We start from the raw sequence: 23,226 nt of genomic DNA on the forward strand, positions 1-23,226 counted from the left end.
CCCACTGGGGCTCTGAGGGCAAACGTTCAAGCACGGAAAAGCACGGGAACAATGGTAGGTCTTGTGTGCCCAGAAAGGTCTGTCCTCATTCCCCACCAACACTTCCAAGGGGATCCCCGAGCCCTCCTGTCACTTAAGCACTGGTCACAAAGGCTCCAGGTCAGGGCCACGCCCCTGCCGGTTGTGCAGTGCACTGCCCACCAGGTGGCACCAAGGAGCCAGTCGGGGGCTCAGAAGCCCCAGGCACTTAGCTGTGTCCGCCTTGACAGCCTTTGCTCCCAGGCCGCTCCTCCCGCGCTGAGCTCTTACCCTTCGGCCACTGGCCACCTGCACTCACCAGTCTCCCAACACCCATCACTGCGGAACCTCTGAGATGCCGGCTGCTCCCAGTCCCGAGACTGGCCTCCCCTCCCCACCTCCCAGGCTTTGCCCCTCCCCCCCCACCACCACCAGCAGGAGGGGCAGAGTGGGAGCAGCCCCTCAGAAGCACTTACCTTAATAGCATCTTTGTGCCACCCATCCAGGGGCTGGCAGACAGGTGGAAAGAGGCAGCTTTGGGTCCCACAGTGGGCGTTTCTTCTCTCCTGGACACTTGAGGTTAACAAAGGTACCCCTCCCCCACCCCGGCCCACCCCGCACCTGCTGTATCTGTCCCTCTGACCCCAGAGAGGCTGGTTGCCTACAGGGGGTGATTTCTCGCTCCCCCTTCCCCAAGCCTGGAGGCTATCCCCGTGCTCAAGCGTGTAGACCCAGCATGTCAGAGGGGCTTAAACTAGAAAAGAAGGAATCTGAGTCCAGCCTTGTCCCTGCCCTCATCCATGCCCAGGTGGGGCAGCCTGACCCCAGGAGTCCCAGGGGCTCCACTTTCCATTCTCAGCGGTCCTCCCCGTCCTCAAAACAAGGCAGCTGCGACCAAAATGCATTCGGAACACCTAGGACTTTAATGGATACTTAGTAACCACTTCTCAGCTGAGGACCATTTTCCAAGGGGCTTTGAGCACATTCGAGCCACGTCTGCCGCCCCCTCGGAATACGGAGGGACGAGCATGGTTTGGGGGAGGGACAGGCAGGCCATCGGAGTGCTGCAGAATGCGATGACTGGGCTGTTCGCCCTGGGCCAGGGCTGGCGGGGCTAGGCATGGGGCTCAGGCACCATGCTCCACCATTTGAAGGCAAAGGGCACCCGGCGGATGTTGGCACAGGCGCAGAAGTCCCCGATTTCGGTCAGGTAGCAGTCGAAGTCATCGATGAAGGTGCACCGGAAGCCCAGGGGCTCTAGCAGCTGGCGGATATTTTCTTCCAGACAGCACATGCCCTTGATCTGGGGCCCAAAAGGCTTGGGGATGCCCAGATTCTTGTCCATCACAATCATCTGCAGCTGTCAGAGATAGGACAGGCCAGGCCAGACGGGGGTGGGGTCAGAGCCATGGACGAAAGCCCCTCGGTGGTGAGGCTCGACCACACGCAGCAAACACAGGGCAGCTTCTCGAGCTCTGCCCCTTGTGGATGCCAGCCGACCTCAGCAAAATCCAACTCACTTTTCTTCAACCTTCCCCTCGCCCCTGACGTGTTTCAGCAAAACCGAAATCCCTGCAGACCCCCCTGGTTCCTTCCCCTACTGCTTTCCTCTTGCTCTGGACAGGAAGTTAACTTCACACTGAGATCCAGGCATCTCTCCTGGAACGCCTCTCCCACCTCTGACAGTTGACTCGTGTCCGTTTCTCATTTCTTCATCCCAGCCTCTCTTCCTCAAACACACTCCCCCCACCCCCGCCACTGCTCCCCACCCCTGCTCCCAGGGCCACGTCTTGGCAGAGAGGCCCCTGGGTCTTCTAGAATTAAAAGCTACCCCTGTGTGACTAATGCATGCAGGGCCTGTGTCCCTGGGACTCAGAAGAGGGTAAGCAGTGACCCCATCTGTGAGGTGGGCATGTAGCATCGCTCCCTCAGGGTTGAGGCTGAGCCTAGGGGCTCGTCCACGGCCACTGCTTGGCCTGGGACCCGCTGGTCTGCTCCCCGAGGAAGTGCTCCCTGAGGAGGGAGGGGAAGACGTCCACCTCCCTTCTGCAGCCACTGCTGTCTGCTGTGCCTGAGGCTCTAGCCCAGCATCAGGGAGGTCAGGAGAGCAGCCAGAGTGAGCAGGACAGCCCCCCACCCAAACCAGCCCCTGCGTGCCTCACCAGGTTAGGGAAGTAGGGCCTTGCGAACAATTTCGCGGTCTGCTCGTTGGAGGGGACGTTGGTCAGCTGCTCCAGGCAGAAGAGCTGTGGGATGTCAATGATGTCCTCCTCCACCAGGCCCAGCTCCTTCTTCAGGATGTCACGGTTCAGGTTAATGCACTTCTGTGGGGCAGGAAGGAGACGGGAGTTGGTGGGGAGTGGAGAAGCCCAGGTCATGGCCTGAACGGCCCCCCGTCCTCATCCCGCTGGCAGGCATGCCCTCTCATAGAGGGCACACAGGTCCCTTTGGGGTTGGGGAAGCAGGGAGGGGAGGGCTTGGAGAAACGGCCAGGATCCCACAGCTGGCCTGATTCTACTGTAGCATGGGGTGTGCCTGTGGCCCTGAGTCCTGGCCAGAGTGGAGGAGCTGGGCTGGGCCAGGCCAAGGCAAGAGGAAATCCTCCGTGGGCACACTACTGCCTTCCTTAGGAAGGGACCTGAGCAGCTGCCCCCACACTTACAGCACGTTCTTGCCCTGACCACCTGTTTCCTGGGTCTTGATAATAAGGCTCATGACCTCCACCCCTAGGACAGGAGTCACTGGAGCCGAGATGGTGTTTGACCCCATACCTGGCCAGTACCACCCTGCTGTCCCGGGAGGCATTCCCTGCTCAGCGAACGTCAGCACCACTGCCTAGAATGCCCCTGGGCGGGCATACGCTGGGAGCCACAAGGCCCCAGGGGGTGAAGTGGTTTGTGCCATGCGACCTTGGACAGGTCCTTGCCCTTTTCCAGACATGTGTTCCCCGCTGGAATCTGGATAAGCTCTTTCTGGGAACTCCCAGCCAGTGATTGACACGGAGGCCTGAGGTGCTGAGTGGCCTAGAACACAGCCCATGGGCCACTCCCAGAAGCATGGAGAGGACCCTGGTCCAACTCTCTGGAACTCAGAGCTTCCTAGGGGAGTTGGTGGGAGGGGGCATCCTCTATTTTCTGGTCAGACGCCAGGCAACTTGAGTGGCCCAGAGCCTGCCTTTGGGGGTCAGACTTGGAGTCAGACCTGGTTCCCCCCACTCCTCGGCTTTGGCTCATACCTGGGCTCTAAGGCTTGGTATCCCCCTATGCTTCAGGGGGTAATCGAGGATCATAGTCCCTTTCATGATGCTGGGGTGAAGTAGCTGCTCATTTAGGACCTTCTGAATTGTTCATGCCTTCCCCCACTTTTTGGAGATGGTCCCTCACCCTGTTGGCCCCTACCTCTACATAGTTGTTCTGCTTCCTCAGGTTTCCATCAGTTAGAAGTTGATTGATGGTGTTGGCCTCCCGCCCTGTAGGCAGAAGGCAAGCCGGGGGCAGGACGTGAGGCCAGGGAGCGGTTCCTCCCAGCACCGGGTCTCCTGGTGTATTGTTGCCCCTGGTGACCCTGACAGGTGACCTGGCCAGTCTCCAGAGACTACCTAGGTCACCTGTCACCTCTGGGAACGGACATCAGGGTCATTCAAGCCCAGGGAGGACCTTTGCCGCCCCCCAGCCTCTCTGGCCCTGGTAGGAGGGAAGGCAGCTTGGAACAGGTTAGCGGGCGACTCCAGCCCGCACTCCCCTCTCCCCTGGGCGGCTCTGTAAACCACGTGACCCGGACCACCTGGCCCCTCCTACTGGGGCCTTGACTAGATTATTTAACTGTGTGCCTCCGTTGCTTTGTCTTTAGAACAAGGATGGCCCCCTCGGACCCCAGCTGAGGTAACAGGGTCTTTGGCGTGTGGGGTGTAAAACGTGGCTCGTGCTAAGTGTCACCTTCTAGAAGAGCTCCTAGAACCCTGTGACTCACTCCAGCATGGGTCACAGGCTTCCTGGTGACCCTGAAGCCACACTTGGAGGAGCACGGGGGCTGGGGAGCTTCCCAACAACCCCTCCCTGGCTTCCCACAGACTTTCAAACAGGACGAGTGTGCCCCAGACACACCATCTCTGCCTGTCCCTGTAGGTTTTCCACAAGATGCCCAGGGCACCCAGGAAGTCCCAAAGCGCAGGTATTTGACTCCATGTTCCCAAGTAGGTAGACGTGAGTGTTGGTGACACCTAGCTTTGCCGCCTCATCCCCCCAGAGTCCCCTTCTCATACACTTGGCCACCACCCCCGTCCGGAACCCCTAGCATCTCCAGAATAGCCCTAGAACAAGATGGTCTTGGGTGCTACGCATTAAGCTTTCGTGCTGCCCTGGAACACCAGGAGGAACAATGGCCAACCGGCTCTCTAGAAGGGATATCTGGGAAAGGAGGAGCTGGTGTCTGCTCCGGTGCCGGGGGCTTTGCTCACCGTTAGAAAGGAGCTGGTCCTCCCGGACCTCTTCTAACAGAGTCATGTCTCCGTAGCCATCCTTCTTTTTCTCCTCGAACAGTCTGTAGCAGGAGCTGGGGCTGGCCAGGAGCAGCCGGAAGCCCTGAGAAACAACTAGGGTCAGATGCTCGCTTTCCTTCCAGAAGCTTCTAAGGGGCTTTAAAAGGGAGGGGAGACCCCTCCCTCTCTAGGCTACCGCCTGCCCCCCACCAACCTTGTCTCCCTCACTCTTGTCCTGTGTGGGGATGAAGCAGAGGAACTCATCCACGTGGCCGGCCATCAGCCAGTCTGAGAAGAGCTCCACCGGGGCCTGGACTCGCTGGGCGTAGAGGAAGTCCCGCAGAGCCTTCCCCATGTCTCGGCCCTCCTTGCTAAGGGAGACACCGAATAACCAGCCCTTGAGCCAGCATGGTGTGGGTTGGCCAACTCAAGATCAGTCTCCCTTCAGCTAACTGGCTGTTCTAACCGCTGGGCTCAAGGGACTGGTCCATAAAGGATGGGCTGGCTAAGAATCCCTTCCTCTGGCCCAACTCCGGACGGAGCCAAGGGATTCCTGCTAGATCTGCTCTGAACCCTGGGGCACAAGTAGCTCTTGGATTTAGGTGAACTAATTGAGCAGCCTTCCAAATCTGAAGCCTGGAGTCACCACTCGAAAGGATGAACAGTTCATCTGCTTTTTCCACCTGTGGTCTCCTGTGACAGTCCAAGACTCAAAAGTCCCTTCTTGCCAATTTAAATAGTCCAGAGCAGGGGCACCTGGGTGGCTCAGTGGGTTAAAGCCTCTGCTTTCAGCTCAGGTCATGATCCCAGGGTCCTGGGATCGAGCCCCACATTGGGTTCTCCTCTCAGCGGGGAGTCTGCCCCCCACCAGCCTCCCTGCCTATTTGTGATCTCCGTCTGTCAAATAATAAAATCTTAAAAAAAAAAAAAAAAGTCCAGGGATGCCTGGGTGGCTCAGTGGGTTAAAGCCTCTGCCTTCGGCTCAGGTCGTGATCCCAGGGTCCTGGGATCGAGCCCCACATTGGGCTCTCTGCTCAGCAGCGAGCTTGCTTCCTCTTCTCTCTCTCTCTCTGCCTGCCTCTCTGCCTACTTGTGATCTCTGTCTGTCAAATAAATAAATAAAATCTTAAAAAAAAATAGTCCAGTACAGATGACCTGCAGAGTCATGCGGGAGTCGGGGAGGGGGGCAGTCCCTTCAGTTTGAAGGCAGCTGGCCCATGCCTGGCCTCTTGCCTCACCTGGGGTAAAAGGAGCTGCCGATGAGGATCCTGCCTAGGGGGTACTCCTTGCCTTCTACCTTCACAGGTGGGGACACTGTCAGGTTCCCAATGGAGTCCAAGCTGGCCACCCTGTGGTCCTTGGTGCGTTGGATCATGTAGCCAACCCCTGGGCTCTGGAAGGAGACCCGGGGGGCAGGGCTGTTAGGAAGGATGGGCTTTAAGCCCCAGTCTTAACCCTGATCCAGACTGCCCGGTAGATCCCCACACTCCCTGCCCCCAGAGGCCACTGGGGCCCTTTCCCCCTTGGCACCCCATCCCTCCTGGGCAGCCGCGGGGTCTGACAGGTTGGATGGAGTTTAGATCAGCCAAACCGAGCCCCACACCAGGGAGTATTTCATGGGGAAGTCGTCCAGCATGAGGACCCGAGGGGTGTCGAGGACCAAGGAAACCGTCTTGTGGGGAGCCTGGGTATAACAGAAGGCCATCTCGTCCTGGAAGGGATAGGAAAAGGAGTCGAGTCACCTGGCACCATCACCTGCTTTCCTGTGTCTGGCTTGCCGGTCACCCCTTGCACACAGGACACCTCCAAGGGGCAGGGGGGACTAGGCAACAGGACCCCCCTTCTGCCAACTCCTGCTCAGCCCTTGAAACTCCTCCGCTCAGGCATCCCCTTCTTTGGGACTTTTCCAGACCCGTTCTCCTATGTGTCACGCTTAAAAGCTGGGTCACTGAGATCTCTCCTTCTCTTCCCTCCCGCACCTGGTCCGTGAACGAGCCTTGGCGGTTCACGGTGCAGGCGGACTGCTCTCCCACACCATTCGGAGGAAGCCACCATGCTTGCCTCCCCAGGTGACCGCAGTCCCCCGCGGCCAGGGCACTTTCATCCTTGCCCCTGCCTAGGGCCAGTTCTCTAGTTCTCAGCCTTTTTAGGCTTTTAAAAACCTAAATCAGAACATTTACGTCTCACTTCACACCTTTCGACATCATCCTACCTTGTTGTGAACTCATTTCCGTCCCTTACCTTGGCTTAAAAGATCCCGAGTCTACAGTCTGGCTCTTTCCTCCCTCTGGCCTTTCTGCTCTAATCCGGCCGCACCAGCCCTTCTGCTCTTCCGATGCTCCAAGGACACTCCCCATTAGGCTCCTCACATCAGCTGTGCCTCCCCCCAAAGAGCTTTAATGTCTAATGTAGCACCAACCCCCCATCTCCAGATCTTTGTATGGCCAGCTCGGTTTCCTGAATTTGAAGCTTTTCCTCACCACCCCAAACGGCCTCGGTTGGGCAAGAGACTCACTACAGCATCTTGCTATCCCAGCACTTAGAGCCCTGTGTCCTGCTAGCTAGCACAGGAGCACGACCCGTCCCCTTGTCCTGTGGCTGTAGCATATAGACTGGTGGCCAGTGTGTGGTCTTTGGGGAGAGGAGAGCCCCAGACTGCAGGGCCCTGCCGGGTTGGGCTGGATGCTGCAGGAGGAGTCCTGCCCCAGCAGCCAGGAGGCGAAGGTGCCCGACCGTTCGCACCTGGGCGCTCTGGTCTCGAACCCGTGCATTCCGGAACAGGAGGGGAAGCTGGACTCTAAGCTCTCTCTTAGTGGCTAGGACTTGGGCAAGTCTACTGAGCCTCTACTAAAGTTCTAGAAACAGACACCTCTGGTTTGTCTGAGCTTCACTGGGCAGGTTGAACAGACACGTGAAGCTGGGCACGTGCACCACCTGCAAGGCTCCTGGCCCCTCCCCCAACAGGTGGGTTTCCCCAGGTGGGGCGTTACCTGGAGCCACCTGCCCAGGCGGTTGGGGTCCTCGTAGACAGATGCCACCTGGATGTTGCTCTTCTCGCTCAGCTCCATCACCGTGTTCGCAAAGCCTTCAACCTGCAGCTCTCTGCCGCAGGAGAAAAGCCAGCCCTGGAGAAGCCTGCGGGGCTCCCTCCACCCCAGTCATGGCCTCACCCTTCCAGGGCCAAGGGGCACCTCCTTCCGGTCAGGAGAGCTCACGTCCCTAGCCCCGAGGTAGGCAGAGCTGCTGTGCCCCGCTTCTCGGAGCACAAGCTGGTCCTTAGAGTGGGTCTCGCTCAGCAGCACTCAGCTCACAGCAGAGTTGAGAACTGCCGGGGTCAGCCCCTGCTCTGCTTCCCCAAGACCCTGCTTTGTCCCCAGCTTGTGGTCACACCCCATGTGTGCCTTCCACCCCCGCACCCAGGCTCTCCCACCTCAGCCTACCCAGAGGGGCTCTATTTTTCTCCTAAGAAGCCAAGCAGCCAAGTGCCCCCCACCAGCCCTTGGGATGGCCAACAAGGTTGCCATATTTGTATGGTTGGCAGGGGACAGGGGCAGGTCTCGGACCCTGGGGATCTTCGTGTTGTTGGGCATAATAGCAGGCTTATAGGACCACGATGGATGTCTGTTCCATGTTGGGGATGAACAGATGTGTTTGAGGCAGGTACTAAGACCACTCATTTTATAAACAGATCCTCAGGAGTCAAATGCAAGCAAGGTCACACTATTGGGAAGTGTCAAAGTTAAGATTCTAGTCTGGTTCCAGGTCCAAGACTCCCTTTGTCATTCTGGGCTTCTAAAGAACCTTATTTCTCCAGTCAACACAGACAAGGCTGCAGCTAGCTGCCCAGCCTGACAAAGTCTGAAACCGTCCAAGGATGTGTGCTGGTGGAGGGCTTGAAGCTGGGTCAAGCTGTGCCTGCATACCACCTCTATGGGGGAGTCCTAGGAGACCAGGCATTTAACAGATGTCTCTAATGAGTCAAGAGGAATCTTCAGATATAAAAGACAAGGTAGACGGATCTGGTGTGTGGGTATCTGTTCTTGGCAGTCCCTCAAGCTCCTTCCCTTCTTATACGGAAACCTGGTGTTCCTCTGGGGACCCTTCTCCCTGGAAGCCCTCCCATGGAAAGGCTATCTTTCTTCTACCCCCAGTGGGCCTGGAAGAGGGTAGAGTTCCCCCTTCTTGCACTACCTCCAAGATCCCCATCTGGCAGCCAGTTCCGCAACCTCCAGCTCTGGCTCCAACTCCCCCTTGCAGGGAGCCCTGGTCCTCAGCCGCTGTCAGCCCCGTATTTCTGGTTCTTGGCCTTTCTCATTTGGCTTCATAATTTTCCCCTTGCCCCTTTGCTTGACAGAACCCCAACCCTGGTTAGCCCACTTCTCCATTTCCTCTTCCCTTGAACTCAAGTTACCAGAAATAGTTGGAGAGAAAAGCCCCTGGGGACGAGCTGAACGTGTCCTTAGCAACGGACAGCCGTCCTTCTCGCCCGTCCCTCACCCCCTTGCTCTGCTCTCCCTCGCGGAGCTGTGGTTGAGCAGTCCTCGTGCCTATCAACAGGACCTGTGGACACAACCTACCAGCTTGGCTCCTGGAGCAGCCTTTCCCATCCTCGGGTTTGACCTGCTCTGCTGGATCATTGAGTCAGCTTCATTCACAGCTTCCCACTTTAAAAAACAGCCTGCCCTTGGCCGCACACCCCCTTCTTGCTTCCCATCTCTGTAGAGTTTTGCAAAGTCCTCCCCCTTCCCGTTCGTCCCTCTGTGCTTCCGAACCCACCAGGCAGGATTTCTCGCTGCACAGTGAGTGGCCTCCGTCTTGCCAAACTCAATGGGCATTTCTTTCTCCTCTTGGTGGCCCCTCACCTGGTCTCCCCCTACCCTTAACCGCTGGGTCTCCGCTCTCCTGGTTTATTAATCAAACCTCCTCTCCCTTCCCAGTTGCGTTGCTATGTTCTTGTGCAGAGCTGAGTATTGGATCAACCCAGAGCTCACCGCTCAGTTACCTTTCCTGTGTTCGTCACTCCTTAGAGGAGCACGGCTAGGCCTGGGCTTTGAACATGCTCCACCGGCCAGGGGCACCCAGCCTTGTCTTGAGCTTCCCAACTGTCCATGGAACTCCAGAACTTAAGAGACCCAGTGGGTCCCCCCAGCTCTAAGTCTCTGGGACCAAAGCAATGACTCTATCCCAAGTCAGCAACCGTACCCCCATTCACCTTGCTGCAGACCCCAAACCCAGGGGACAATCTTGTCTCCTTATAGCCCATGCATCAGCTCCCCTGGCCCAGGGGGAGGAGGTCTGCCTTCAATGCACCCCTGAACCTAACTGGGCTCCCACCCCCTGCCCTGTGCCTCTGCTACCTCCAGCTTGCGCCATTGCAACAGCTGAAGCGGGTCCTGCCTTCTGCTTGTGCCCCTGATTTTCCAAGTGGCCAGAGTGACAGGTTTTACCAGCCAGGGTCCTTTGTCCTCTCCTCCGTAGGTATTTGCCCACCTAGCTAGGACGCCATGCCTGGCTTCCCTGCAGCTGGGGTGGCCCTCTGCAGGCCATGAGCACATGAAAAGTAGTTCAGAGACTTCCAGACCTCAGTGGCGGCACAGGACAGCTCTTCCCGACTTTGACTCTCCTGCCTTCCTAGGGCCTGGGACATGAACACGGACATGCCCGGGCCCAGCATCCGTCACAAAGATGGAGATGCCGCCCCAGGGAAGGCGTCAGCACAAGACTGAAAGGAGCCAGGACCGCTCCGTGACTGAACAGTGCAGCCCTCCTACCTGTGGGCGTCTAGGCGGGAAACGGGGTCTGTTCCAGCCCCGGAGGCCCTTCTGTGTTGGTCCTGCCCTCCTCCTCCTGCTCCTGCTCCTGCCTGCCCTTTCCTGGCTCTCTGGGCCTCCCAGGAGCACGGGCCAGTCCTTACCTTTCCATCCTTCACCCCGCTTTCCAGCACTGGCCGCTGCTTGAAGCCATGCTGTCGTCCTCGTCCACCTCCCCACGAGAGCCGGGGAGGGATGCTCACAGTCACGGCTCCGTCCCCGGCACGGTTCGTGTTTAAACAGGACTCCCGCAAGGACTACCTTGGGGATAGGACTAGACAGCTCAGGCAGGAGGAGCTCACTCGGCATGGGGAGAAGTCTAGTGATCTCGACCCCCACCTCCCACCCTGCAGAGGGACAGAATACCAGGAAGGACCTGGCACAGGTGCCCGAGGGTCTCTTACCTGCACAGGTAGACCTCTAGAGGCATCTGGGTGCTGGGAGTAAAGACGCAAGGGGCCACCCGGAACACTACCGTGTCTTTGTACGCCAGGGTCTCTGGAATTGACTGCAAAGTCGCACACGGTCCCGTTGGCCGGCTGGTTCCACGTCGCCCCTCCCCCCAGCCCCAGGCCTCCAGCTGGGCAGCCCTGCCCACCTCTGGACCCTCCCCCATCCTCTGCCAACTGTTCTCCCACAGGAGGCACGAGCCCGAGACCATAGCTCTGCCTGCACCAAGCCTGGTCTCCCCCATCGCTGTGCCGCATGAGAAAGGCTTCCTCCCCATGCGGCCCCTGGCCCAAGGGCCACTGGTCTACCTGGGTGGGGGCGGGGAACATACCGGGTCTCCTGACTCTTCCAGCAGGGAGACAGAGTAGGAGATGAGGCCCGAGAAGCTGGCAGACGGGAACTCCACAGCCTCAACGTAGAAGGTTTCCTTCAGGGGGTTCTCGAGGGGAGCGAGCGTGTAGGTGGGCCGGCCAGGCCCCAGCAGTAACTCAAAGGTGCTCGGGCTGTCTTCTGAGGACAGAAGGAACGGGCCAGCTGCTGACGTAGCCCGGTGCCCATCTCCCCCTCGGACGGTCAGGGTGCTGGCTCGTTCCTCCGGGCAGAAGCCAGGCTGGGAGCTTTGGCCGAGGAGGAGCCAAGCTGGCATTTCCGTCCCCGCGTTTCTGGTGTGTGGGGCTTAGGGGACAATCAAGGGTTTGTTCACGGACAAGGGCCAGAGCTCAGCAGCGCTGTTCAGAGACCCGGCACACGCATCACAGGGCCGGGGCTCAGATTAAGATGCCGGCCTTCGAGGCTCCGGGTCCAGCGTGAAGGCCAGAGGCAGCTGGCTTCATCCTCGGACCAGCTTTGGGGAGGAAATCCTAAAAAGCCTCAAAGGGCAGAAGCAGCCAAGGTGGGCTTGGCAGCCTCGTCTGAAACAGCAGCAGACCCTCCTTGAGTAAGCGGCAGGGAGGTATCCGTGGGAACGGCCTGTCGGACAGGGTAGGCCTCGGATCATTTCCAGAGCAGCTCAGGAAAGTTCCTATCCGCTGCGAGGATCCCAGCACCCTCGGGCTTCTCGGGGGCGTGAAACAGAAAACCACACACAGAAAAGAGAAGTTGACCACACCCTGCAGTTTTCTCTATTGAACTCAATCTCAGATCTGTTCGCTGTCCATTTGCAGAGATCGTCCTGAACCAAAGCCACCAAACTTCCCCACCTGACCTTCCTGCCACCCTCCTCGTCCCTCCGACCCATTCCCAGCATGGCCACCCTGCCCTGATGGCCTCTAGACTCCAGCTCCAGGAAATCCCAGTCTCGGTTTCCCTGGGTCACCAAAAACCATCTGGGCACTGCATGCCTCTGCACAGTGGGGGCCAGCTGCCTTCGCCTCAGACTCTAACACGACACAGATGGCTGCCGAGGTCACTGCCGTCCCCAGGACAGAGACACGGCTCTGGTTCACTGACCTCTTACTCTGGGTGATGGCACTGCGGTGGCCCGCGTGGTGGCTGTGCCCGACCATAGCTATGGGGCACTCAGCAAGAAAGCCTTACAGGCATGGGGGTGCCAGCTGCGGGGGACCCCGGTTTCTGCTGGCCACGTTTGGGACGGCTCCAGCTAGGACTGCCCCTGGGCACTCCTGCCTCTAGTTGGCCTAGAAGGCTGCCCTTGCTGGCCCAGAGCCAGGCCTCAAAGGGCCACACCTGGACAAGGTGGAGCCTGCCACCGGGACCCCCGAATCTGCCCAGCACAGGGACGCAGGTCTTTCAACAGGCTGTGCAGGTTCACAGCTGGTACACTTGGAGCATTGCTGGGTTCCCAGCCGCCACGATTAGACTGTGCCAGACACCACTCGGCGCCCCAAGAACGTCCAGCAGCTTCAACTGCTCAGGGCCCTGGGCTCCCCACGGCCCCTGCACACGAAGGTGATTCTCCATAGAGTTGGTGGGGCTCAACAGGGGCCCTTCCCAGACACTTCAGTCCTTCTGTGGCTGGCTGGGGGGTGGGAGGTCTCTCTTCTAGCTGCTGGTCTTTAAGCATAGCTGACATTTGGTTGTGGCCATCCTATAGGCCAGGAAGCGTGGCGGAGGCCCACGGACTCCTACGCACCCTCCCCATCTTTGATGCAGGTGCTGTGACTGCCATTCCCATTACCCAGGTAAAGAGGGAGAAAAGTACCGGAGAACCCAGACAGGCTCTTCCTGCCTGCATTCCTGTTCCCACTCAGCTCTCAGCTTCCCTACCCTTGAACCCAAGCCACTCCCCAGCCCCTGCTCGGTCCCTGGCTGTCCATCCCTAGCAGGCTTGGAGAGCAGGGAGTGAACTTACCCTTCTAAAGCTGGGACCCCAGAACCCAGTCAACGTGGATCTGAGCTGTGCTTTCTCCCTACCTTCTAGGTACCGTGGGGGTCTGTCCTCAACACTTCTAGCCCATGTCTTCATCCTTCAAGAATACTAATCCCTTTGAAGGTCATGCTAGCAGATCATGCCACCTGCCCCCGTCCTTGCCGCACCATCCTCCATAGACTGTTCTAGCCCTGGTCCGTCTCCCCCACAACTGTGGTCATTGCTGGTCACACCATAGCCCAGCCCAGCCCATCCAGTCCGCGATGTTCCTTGACCTCATTGCCATGAGACAGAGCCCTGCACCACCTCAGACGTGCCTCCCCGTGCTCACAGCCCGGATGTCACCTCCTTGCAGACCATCTACATGTTCCTGCCTGTTTAGGTCACCTACACTCCCATCTCCGTGATTCTTCACCCCAGCCCCCACCCTGCCAACTCCTCCCTCTCCTCACCCCTCCCCTCCCTTCTGTTCCAAGAGCCACAGCTACTCCTGCTCTCTTGCACACACGCCGGGTCCGCTCCCACCCCGAGACCTCAACTCTGGGTAAGCCAAGTCTGCAGAGCACTTTCGTACCCGAGCAGGCAGAGGAACCACAACGTTAAGAGATGACACTTAGGAGGGGATCGAGCCTCAGAGCTGCCGTCACAGTATTGTCACACTTCCATCTGTTAGTAATCCTGTTTCCAGGGTCCTCCGAGGGGGATGTTCTCCTCCCTAGTTTCCTCCTCTGAGTCCCTCCCTCACCCCCAGCCCTGCTGGACCACGCCCCCCACACAGATGTGCTGCCTTCGTCCATCTCCAGTCACTCCCTGCTCCCTCCCAGCCTCCAGTCACCTCCTCCCCACGGCTCCCTTCCCGGCACTGTCGTCCCACGTGCACGTCCACGGTCTGCCTGCTTCGCTTCCAGCCCCACATTCTTACCAAATTCATGAACGACGGGCATGTTGAGAACTGCGACATTACCACGGATTTGATTAGCCTGGCAATGGCATCAGCCACCGCCCATTGCGGCCCTCATGAAAGGCGTCCTTTCCTTGGTTTCTAGAACTTTCTCTGGCTTTCTATTTCTCTGGAAATCTCCCCTCAGACTCCTTTGCTAGATCTTACAAAGCAGCGTTCTCAAACTTCAACCTGCCTTACAATCACCCGGAGGGCTCGTGAAAACACCGTGTGCTGTGTGTCCCTGCCCTGTATTTGTAGAACTTAAATTTTTTAAAATTAAACTCTACCCCCAATATGGGACTCGAACCCACAACCCCGCAACTAGGGGTCACATGATTCACTGATGGAGCCAAGGCACCTGGTTGCCCTGGATTCCTACGTTTTTCAATTTTTAAGTAATCTCTACACCCAGTGTGGGGCTCAAATTCACGACCCCGAGATCAAGAGACAGAGCCAGCCAGGAACCTTTAAGTTTTCGAGTAAAAAAGCCCTGACAGTTGGACACGGGTGATGAAGTACATCTTTAGCAAGGTACACAAGTCATTGTCTCCGTTATCTGTCCTCAAGGGGCCACACTGGGCCAGAGCATCCTCGTAGCCTGAAGCAGGCTTAGACCCAGTGCACATGTGGAAGGACCGCATACGACCAACCTGGGCTGCTTCTCGTGGCTGGTCCCACATCCCTTCCAAGTTCAGCTGTGGTCTGCAGAAGAGACCAAGCCTCAGGCTGAGCCAGGGCCCCTGAGCACAGGTCAGCAAGCAGCCGAGGCCCGCTCTCCAGGGCTGGAGACCAGAACCTTCCCTAGTCACCCAGCGGAAGCTGAACTTGGCTTCTAAGAGAAGGGAGCCTACTGGTACATGCCTCTAGAAGCAACCTTAATGTCAGTTTGAGGAATACAGAGGCACTGAATGCTAAGTCAGTTTAGTTACATCAAGAACTTGTTCGTTCAAGGACATTTTGCTGGACATGCCCACCTCTGCTTTCTGAACCAACAGCCCTTGGGCCTTTATCTATAGAATAGGAACATGCACCTGACTTCCAGGTTGGTAGGGCTACAGACGGGCAGGGTGCAGTGTGATGCCTGGGACAGACATGCGGGCACAGCTGCCGCGCAGCTCTTTGGCCTCCGAGTTCTGGAAACTCAATCTAGTGGGGCCTTGTAGAGGAGTGAAGACGGCACCTCCCGGCAGGAGTAGTTGGAGAAGAGCTTAGCAGGTCTGTACAAGGCAATAGCTTTCAGCCACTATGCATTTCTTCTCTCCCAGTCGTGAAAACCCTGCAGGACAGGCACTGCTGTCACCCCTCCTGGGGAAGTGGCTTGGAGGGACACTGACTCACCCACATGTATCGGCTTAGTAGATGGAGGTGGCAGCCGGAGGGTCCCAGGGACACAAGTGTGGCCCCACCAGGCCCCGACCTGCAGCCCCAGGTCCCTGCAGGCCTCCGACAAGGTCCCTGCTGGGAACGACCTGGCCTCGGCTCCCCCTGGTGCATTGGAAGAGAAGCCAGAACTGGATGTGGTACAATCAAGAAACTCACTTTGGGGCCGGTAGACTCTGGCCTTCTCTGCCTCTTCCTCGGAGGTGTGGAGAAGCAGCCGGTATTTCTTTAAAGCACAGCGGGGCCCTTGAACGTTCAGGGTCATCTGGGACAGACTCTGTATTTCTGGGCAAAAGACAAGATAAAGCCAGCGCTGCAGGGGTGGAGGGAGGAGGGGCGGGGCCGTCGGGCCAGGGGTGGGGCTCCTATATCAGGGTCCTGGGGACCCTGCGCCTTCCTCTCTGGCCCAGCCCTGCAACAGGTCTCTGCTCCCTGCTTTCCCACATGGCCACGGGCAACTTGTCATCCCAGGGTCTGCTGGGAGTTAGGATGGCCGTGACCCCAGCTGGGGCCAGTACACAGCCCCTACAAACTGAGAACAGGGCCTGGCCCGGTCCGCTCAAGGAGGGTCCCCCCAAGGACGGTCCCCCGCCAGCCTGGGTGTGAACCAGGGCATCCCTTTATACTGCTAACACCCAGAACCTTGGTGCCAACCACAAGTGAGGACTAGATCCAAGACTTCTCTTGCCTAAGACAGTTGGGGCTTCTGGCCCAGGCCACAGGAGGGTTTTTAGGAAGATGCTTGCAACCCTCTGTGATTGGCCTTCTCATCTAATTTGTGAAGCCAGCTAGATCATCCTCATTTAACAGATGGGAAAACGAGACCAGGGAAGTTAGCATGCTCAAGTCCATAGCCAGGAAATAAGGTTGCTCTCCCACACCAGGACCCATGCTGCCCCCCAGCCAGAGCCATGTGGCCTCTTTCTTCCTAGTTATAAGCTTCAAGCCTCTGACAGACTTTAGGCTCAGAGTGGGGACACCTCGGCATCCGTGTTTGCTGGGGGTGTGGCAGCGAAGCCCCAGGGAGAGGTGGATCCCAGGGAGAGGTGGATCCCAGGGAGAGGTGGATCCCAGGGAGAGGTGGATCCCAGGGAGAGGTGGATCCCAGGGAGAAAAGCGGCAGCAGTCCCAGGACAGCCGGCAGTCCTTACCCTCTGGAAGGAACACCTTTGTGGTCTTCTTGTCTCCAATCTGGTCCTTGTCAGCAGGGCTGCAGTTCACAAGCAGGATGGCACCCCAGCCGCTGGGACCCCAGACCCAGTTTTTCTGCAAAGAAGACAGGAATGTTGACTCAGGAAGAAGCCAGGGAAATCCTGCTTTCCAGATGCTACCCCACAGCAGGAGTGGACCTGAGGCTTTACAGGGTGACTGGGACCTCTTGGGGGAACTCAGGCACTTGGAAGAAGCAGGCAGCATCAGGGGCGTGGGTGGGGAGGCAGAGAGGAAGCTGGGTGCGGGTCACGGCTCCCCACCTGATTTCAGTGCTGAGCCACCCAGATGGAGGCAAAGGGGAGGAGGCCGGTCCCACACAGGGGACCTGTTCTGGTTGACTGTACAACCAAGCTAGGATAGGGACTTAGCATCACCAGACATTCTAGCTTTTTTTTTTTTTTTTGTAAAGAGCTAGACATAGACTTCTGTTTTGTTTTTAAAGATTTTATTTGACAGAGAGGGCTTGAGCACAAGCAGGAGGAGCGGCAGGCAGAGTGAGAGGGAGAAGCAGGTTCCCTGCTGCGCAAGGAGCCCCATGCGGGTCTTGATCCCGGGACCCTGGGATCATGACCTGAGCCAAAGGCAGACACTTAACTGACCGAACCCTGCAGGCGCCCTGGACTTCATCAGCTTGGCTTGTGTTGGAGCCATTGGACTTTGAAGACACTGTGTGATCTAGACTGTCTAATGGGCCTGCGCCTTTTCCCGGGCCGCCTCACCTTAGCCTGCTTGTCACTGGTCATCTGGATCTGCCCAGTACGGTAGATGTCCACGTCCAGGGAGACCACTGAAACAAGAGAAAAAGTTTCCGCCACCCAGATCTGCTGCACGGAGCCTCGGGGCGCCAGGTAATCCCAGCAGATACCTGCGTCAACTTTGTGGGAGATGCCTGGCTGGCAAAGTTTGGGGGAATCCTCTGTCTGCAGACCCACGGGCCTGGCTGCCCGAGCCTGAAGCCTTTGTACCAGGCAGGGTGGATGGTAGGTGGGAGATGAAGGACGCAGCAAAGGGACCCGAGGAGGAACTAAGTAGGCTAGGTAGGAGGAAAATTGGGCACAGGGTCCCTGAAAGGTTTCAGGTAAAATGAGTCCAGAAAGGGTGACCAGTTGTATCAAACATGGCTGCTAGGTCAAGGCAGGGGAAGACCGAGGACCGCTGGGCTTGGTGAAGTACAGGTCCCTAGAGATGTCCACAAGGACAGTGCTGCTGGTGAGATCTGACTTGAGATGGTACCAGAGAAAGGGAAGAGGAACAGAGAGGGTGCAGAGTTAGGGGAGTAGGGTTTGAAGACGATCCAGAATCAGGTTGAAGAGAGTAGAGGCTCTATCTTGTTCCTTAAGACAGTAGACGGCGTAGTTTGCTCCTACTAAAGGAATAGAGGTTCTGGCTTGTTCTGGAATGATCCAGAAAAGGAGTGAGGAGAGTAGAGGCTTCCTCCATCATTAATTTGCGGAAGGAAGGTTCTGAATGAGAGGGGAAAGGACCGGATGTGAGAAAGTGAACTTTGCACCAGACACACCACGGTTTAACAACACGGGAGGCGGAATGCTGGTTCGGCCGAGGGTAGGCGGGCCGGACAGTAGAAGCTCAGGGAATGAGGTCAGCGGTGAGTGAGTGTGGCTAGAGGGGATTGTGCGAATGGGCATGTTGGGGGAAGTCCATCCAGGACCCACAGGAGGGGTCTTATTGCCAGGAGAGACCCTCCCCACCCCCCAGGGTGGGAAGGTTCTCACCGATGCCTGTAAGGCAGAGCACAGCCGTGGCCACGGGGACATCCTCGTCAGACAGATAGTACGAGACGGAAACCTGTGGAGACAGCACCCAGCACGCATGGGGGGGGAGGCGGGAGGAGCAGGAACGGGACCTTGGGCTAAGCACCCACGGCCAGCCATTGGACTTCAGCCTCCGTTACAGCTTCTGAGCTTCTGATGTCGACAAGTGAGCTGGGGGGCCGGGTCCTCCACGTGCTGGCTGGCTCCGGGGCGAAGAGCGCTTCTCGGGTCCTCTGGGCTCACCCAGGACACGTCACAGCTGTGAATTTTCCCTGGGAGCTTCGTCGTGCTTAAGTGTGCCCTGTGCCTCCTAGGGACGGGCCTGCTCTGGGCAGAGAGCAGCAGGGGACGTGTACGGCCCATCGGTCTCCTGCCAGTCACCAGCAGACCATTCCAGCAAGTTTTGCCGGCTGAGTGCCCTGGTCCTGAACGGGCCTCCGTGTTCTCACCCCCACTTTACACTGGAGTCAGCTGGAGAGCTGAGCCGCAGAAGCCGGGGCTCCCCAGGGGGCTGACTTAATTGGCAGAGGGTGTGGTCTGGGAGGTGAGTGTTAGAGTCCCAGGTGGTCCCAATGATCCTGTAGGAGCCATCAGCGGCAGCCCCAGAACCACCCCCAACAGCAAACCCAGGAGCCGACTTTGCAAGAAGGTCACCCTCCTGCCACCAGCGGTGCCCCATTAAGGGGACAGCTTGCCCAGGAGAAAGAACACGGCCTTGGGCTCAAATCCTAGATCTGCTCCCCACTCTAGTCACATCATTCGGGTTGAGAAAGGCCATCCTGTGCCTCAGTTTCCATGTGTAGAAGATCGGGGTAGGGCTGACCTCTTGGAACAGAACCCCAGATACCCAGGACACAGCATATGCATTTACTACACAGTAGCTCCTCAGTTTCCTTAAGCTCTCCATACCCCGAAGACCAGATTTGGCCAAACAAGCCCATCTGAGTTTTGCTGCTAAAACCTTTGAGCCAGACTTGCAAAGCAGCTTGTTGGAAAACTGGCCTGGGGTCGTGGTCAGGAGCTGGAGTTCTGGCTCGGCCGATCACGCCCTCCCTCCCCGCTTGTCTGCATCCTGGGGTCACCGAGCACCCCCCTCACAGTTCTGACGCAAGCATTGAATGTCAGGCAAAACACCTGCATGGTTCACAGACTCGGGGCCCCAGGGAAACACCAGCTCCCAGGAGGGAGCCCCTAGGGGTTGGGTTGACCCCTCCCCCAGCTAGGGGGTTCCCCTACATGCCCAGGCTTACCTTGTCACCGTCGATGGCAGAGCTGGGGGCGGTCATCTTCACCAGCACGTCTATGGGATGTGACAGAGGCCACCGGGTCGGGGCAGCCTCCTCCCCACTCCCTGCCAGGACTGTGTTGGGGACATCCACCAAGACCCCCGGAGAGCCACTGACCGTGAACAACTTGCACTTCTCCGGGGCACACCTGGTTGGCCCGGCAAGGAGACAGACCTTAGGGCACAGGGGTCTCCATCCTTGGACCACAGGACAGCCAGCTTGGTGGCTTGGTGGGGCATGGGCCCTGACCATGGCTCCCCTTGGGGTGTTGAGCCAGAGGCCAGCTGGCCAGGACAGGTTTGTGGACCTCCAACTTCAGCCTGTTCCTGCCTTCACCCACTCCAAGGACCCCGTGTCCTTCACCCACCAGCTCTAGCCCAGACCCCGCCCCCCAGTGAGTCTCCAGAAATTACCAAAGCTATATCTTATTTGTAAGCCCGTGGAGGGAGGAGCCATTTATGTGAGCCAGAAGGGATCCCCATAGGGGGAGAAACAGGACCCGGGCCTCGGGAGGTCCACGTGGTGACTCTGGGGAAGACACAGCCTCCAGAACAAATTACACCCCTCCCCCTCCACTAAGGCTCCAATTTACAGGAGCCCCCCAACCCTTAATTAATCCTCATGGCCTCCTGGAGAGCCAACCTCACCCCTGCTTCACCGGTAAGAGCACAGGATCGGCAAGGCCCTTGTTCCTCTAAGGTCCCACAGCCCATACGGGGCTGAGGCAGGATTTAGGTCAGAATCCTGCAGTGTCAGGATCACAAGGCCCTTAGAGACCCAAACCAGGCTTCTGGAGATGAGGCAGGAGCCAAAGGTGCAGAGAAGGGCAGTGAACCCCGCCTAGCCTAGGGGGTACCCCCGTACGGGAGGCAGGCATGTGCCCCCCACCCCAGCCACAGCCCCCAGTTCCTCACCCATTGATATCTAAGCAGATTTCCGTGCCCAGCACACACAGGGCATGCACTGGGCTGTCCAGGGACAAGCGGACGATGCTCTGGAAAGACATGGCGCAGCCCTCCAAGCCGTCAATCCTCAGACCTGCAAGATGACCCTGACTCAACACAGCAGCCTCACATAAACCCCAGGGCTCACCTGCGCCCTCCCCTCTTATGGGCTCAGGGCCTCCCCAGGCCACTCCCTTGTTAAGGAGGCTTCAGCAGCTGCCCAGGTGTAGCTGATTTTCTCCATTGAGACTTGCTGGGGTGGGGGTGGGGGTGGCATGGAGGAGCAGGTGGGGGCCAGGCCCCGTGGTCCCTAATCAATCAGGCAGCTAGTTCCTACAGATCCAGGGCCTCTGAGGCCGGCTGCTTAGGTCTTTGGCCTTGAACTGGGAGCAAGAGGGGCTCTGGGGAGCTAGGGCTGGGGCTGGGGGTGAGGGTGGGGGCAGGGGGGTGGGCAACCTCGCCATGACACCGCAGGACTGACTTGGCCGCAAGCTGCTGTCAGGAGCACATATCCACAGAGGGTACATGGGGTTCATGCAGGAGGGCAGCGCGCAGCAGCATCGCCGGGCACCGGGGCCTCAGCCCTTCCAGAAAATTCCCGAGGTGAGCCGGGCAAAGTAGCTGGATCAGAGGTCCTCAATGCATGGTGGTTGCAGAAAGGATCAGGAGGCTTGTTAACATTATAGACTCCTGGGCCTGGCCGGTCTGGGGTGTGGTCCAGGTGATGGGGGTGCTCCTTGTCCGCAGGGGTGGCAACAACTCCCAGAGGGGGCGTGGCAAGTGTTGCTGGAATGAATGAACGGAGGAGCCCCTGCTGAGCCCGGTTCAGCAGCTGCCTCCCATCGTCCCTGAGCTCACGGAGCAAAGGACGGAGACCGGCTCCGGCACCAAGGACCCACCAGCTAACTTTAAAGCAGTGTTCATGACGTGGTTTAAGTGAGGGTCTGTGGTTGTTCTTGAACAGGTACCACATTCACAGGGTCCCAAGTTCAAAGGGGGCTTGCAACAGTGTCCCTCCTGCTCTATCTCTCACCTACCCAGTTCCTTCCGGAGGCAGTCAGGGGCATGGGTTTCTTCTGGGTCTTTCCAAATAAATGTGATGCATGAGCCAGGAAACACGATGCTTATCCTCCCTCCTTATTTTTATGTAAGTGGCAGCAAATGCTACATAGTATCTATATCTTGCTGTTTGCATTTCATAGTACAACTTGGAGAGAAGTTCATCCTGGCAGCATGTGAAAAGCATCCTTATCCTTTTTTATGGCTGCCGGAGCCTCCCAGCAGAGCCACACTGTGATGGGTAGAAACATTCATTTTCGGTCTTTGACACTGACACACGACGAGGTGGTGTGTAAGGGCACAGGGGGCGTAAGCTGGGTCCTGCGTGAAGTCTGCTCGGTCAGCCAGACTTGTTAAATTCAGGACTAAAAGTAGAAGTATCTCTCCCTGGAAGCATTAAGCATGCAACGTAACTGTTGGGGTGGCTTTACTTAGGAGGCTCTTGGAGATAATGGGTCAGCCGGGAAGACCCGAAAAGCCCTTCTGTTTGGGCTGAAAGTGGCAAATATTGAACAGGTGGGCGGCGCTCAGCATGTGAGTGCTCCTGCCTGCACCCGCCCACCCGCCCACCCTGCTGCTCACATCCACGCCAGCAGGAGGTGGGCCGGAGGGACGGGGTGGTCAGGCTGGGGAAGGTTTGCTGAGGGCTGGGCTCTGGCTTCTGCAGCCAGTCTGGGAGCTCTGCCCCCCTTGAGCTCAGACAGCCCTGCCTTGTGCAGGATTCTGAGCACAGGGAGGGAGGACGCTCTCAACCTGGGGGATGGAGACCCCTCTGGGCATGGATGGGATCTGGAGGGATCTAGAGTGGGTCTTGTTCCCCCTCCAGGGGGTTTCCTGTTCACCACTGAATCCCCAGCACCCGTAAAAGGATCCTGAACATAATAGATGCTCAATAAATTCTTGGGGTGCACATTATGACATGACCCCATGCCCCTCAAAAAAATACCTCAGTGGGCTTCCATCGGGCTCTCCAACCAAACTAAGGGCTTTGTGACCATGAGGCAAGTTTACTTAGATTCCCACAGGCCCCGCATGCTTGCGTATTGTAGACAGTGCGCCTTGGCTCTTCAGTAAATTTTCCTCAGTTTTTGCACGATCAACTCTGTGTACCTTAGCCCTATGCAATGTTATCTGTCCCTACATCTCAGTTTTTATTGATGGATTGATTTGAAGATTTATTTAAAGATCATTTTATGGGATGCCTGGGTGCCTCAGTCGGTTAAGCGATTGCCTTCGGCTCAGGTCATGATCCCAGGGTCCTGGGATCAAGCCCCACATCGGGCTCCTTGCTCAGCTACTCCCTCTGTCTCCTGTTCCCTCGGCTTGTGCTCTCTCTCTGGCAAATAAAAGAGTAAAATCTTTTAAAAAAATAAAAAAAATTAAGATTATTTATTTTAAAGAGAGAGCAGAGGGAGGGGCAGAGGGATAGGGAGAGAGAGTCCCAAGCAGGCTCCGCCCTGAGCGTGGAGCCTGACCTGGGGCCCGATCTCATGACCCCAAAACCACGACCTGAGCTAAAACTAAGAACTGGTACTCAACCAACTGC

The 23,226-nt window shown here is 57.7% G+C and overlaps 1 protein-coding gene across 1 annotated transcript; it reads right to left on the reverse strand.

Moving 5' to 3' along the window:
* Window positions 1-919: 919 nt before the first annotated feature.
* On the reverse strand, window positions 920-20,683 carry PADI6 (peptidyl arginine deiminase 6; the record flags this gene model as incomplete). The annotated part of the gene is made up of 16 exons (XM_080800757.1): window positions 920-1,378; window positions 2,181-2,342; window positions 3,417-3,487; window positions 4,475-4,598; window positions 4,710-4,866; window positions 5,734-5,888; window positions 6,099-6,206; window positions 7,486-7,597; window positions 10,710-10,813; window positions 11,087-11,265; window positions 15,567-15,692; window positions 16,559-16,673; window positions 17,339-17,406; window positions 18,353-18,425; window positions 19,642-19,825; window positions 20,592-20,683. The coding sequence occupies 16 exons, from the start codon at window positions 20,681-20,683 to the stop codon at window positions 1,133-1,135; spliced, it is 2,076 nt and encodes a 691-aa protein (XP_080656883.1). The 3' UTR covers window positions 920-1,132.
* Window positions 20,684-23,226: the final 2,543 nt, after the last annotated feature.

The sequence above is a fragment of the Martes martes genome, assembly GCF_963455335.1.
Source record: "Martes martes genome assembly, chromosome: 4".
NCBI classification, from domain to species: domain Eukaryota; kingdom Metazoa; phylum Chordata; class Mammalia; order Carnivora; family Mustelidae; genus Martes; species Martes martes.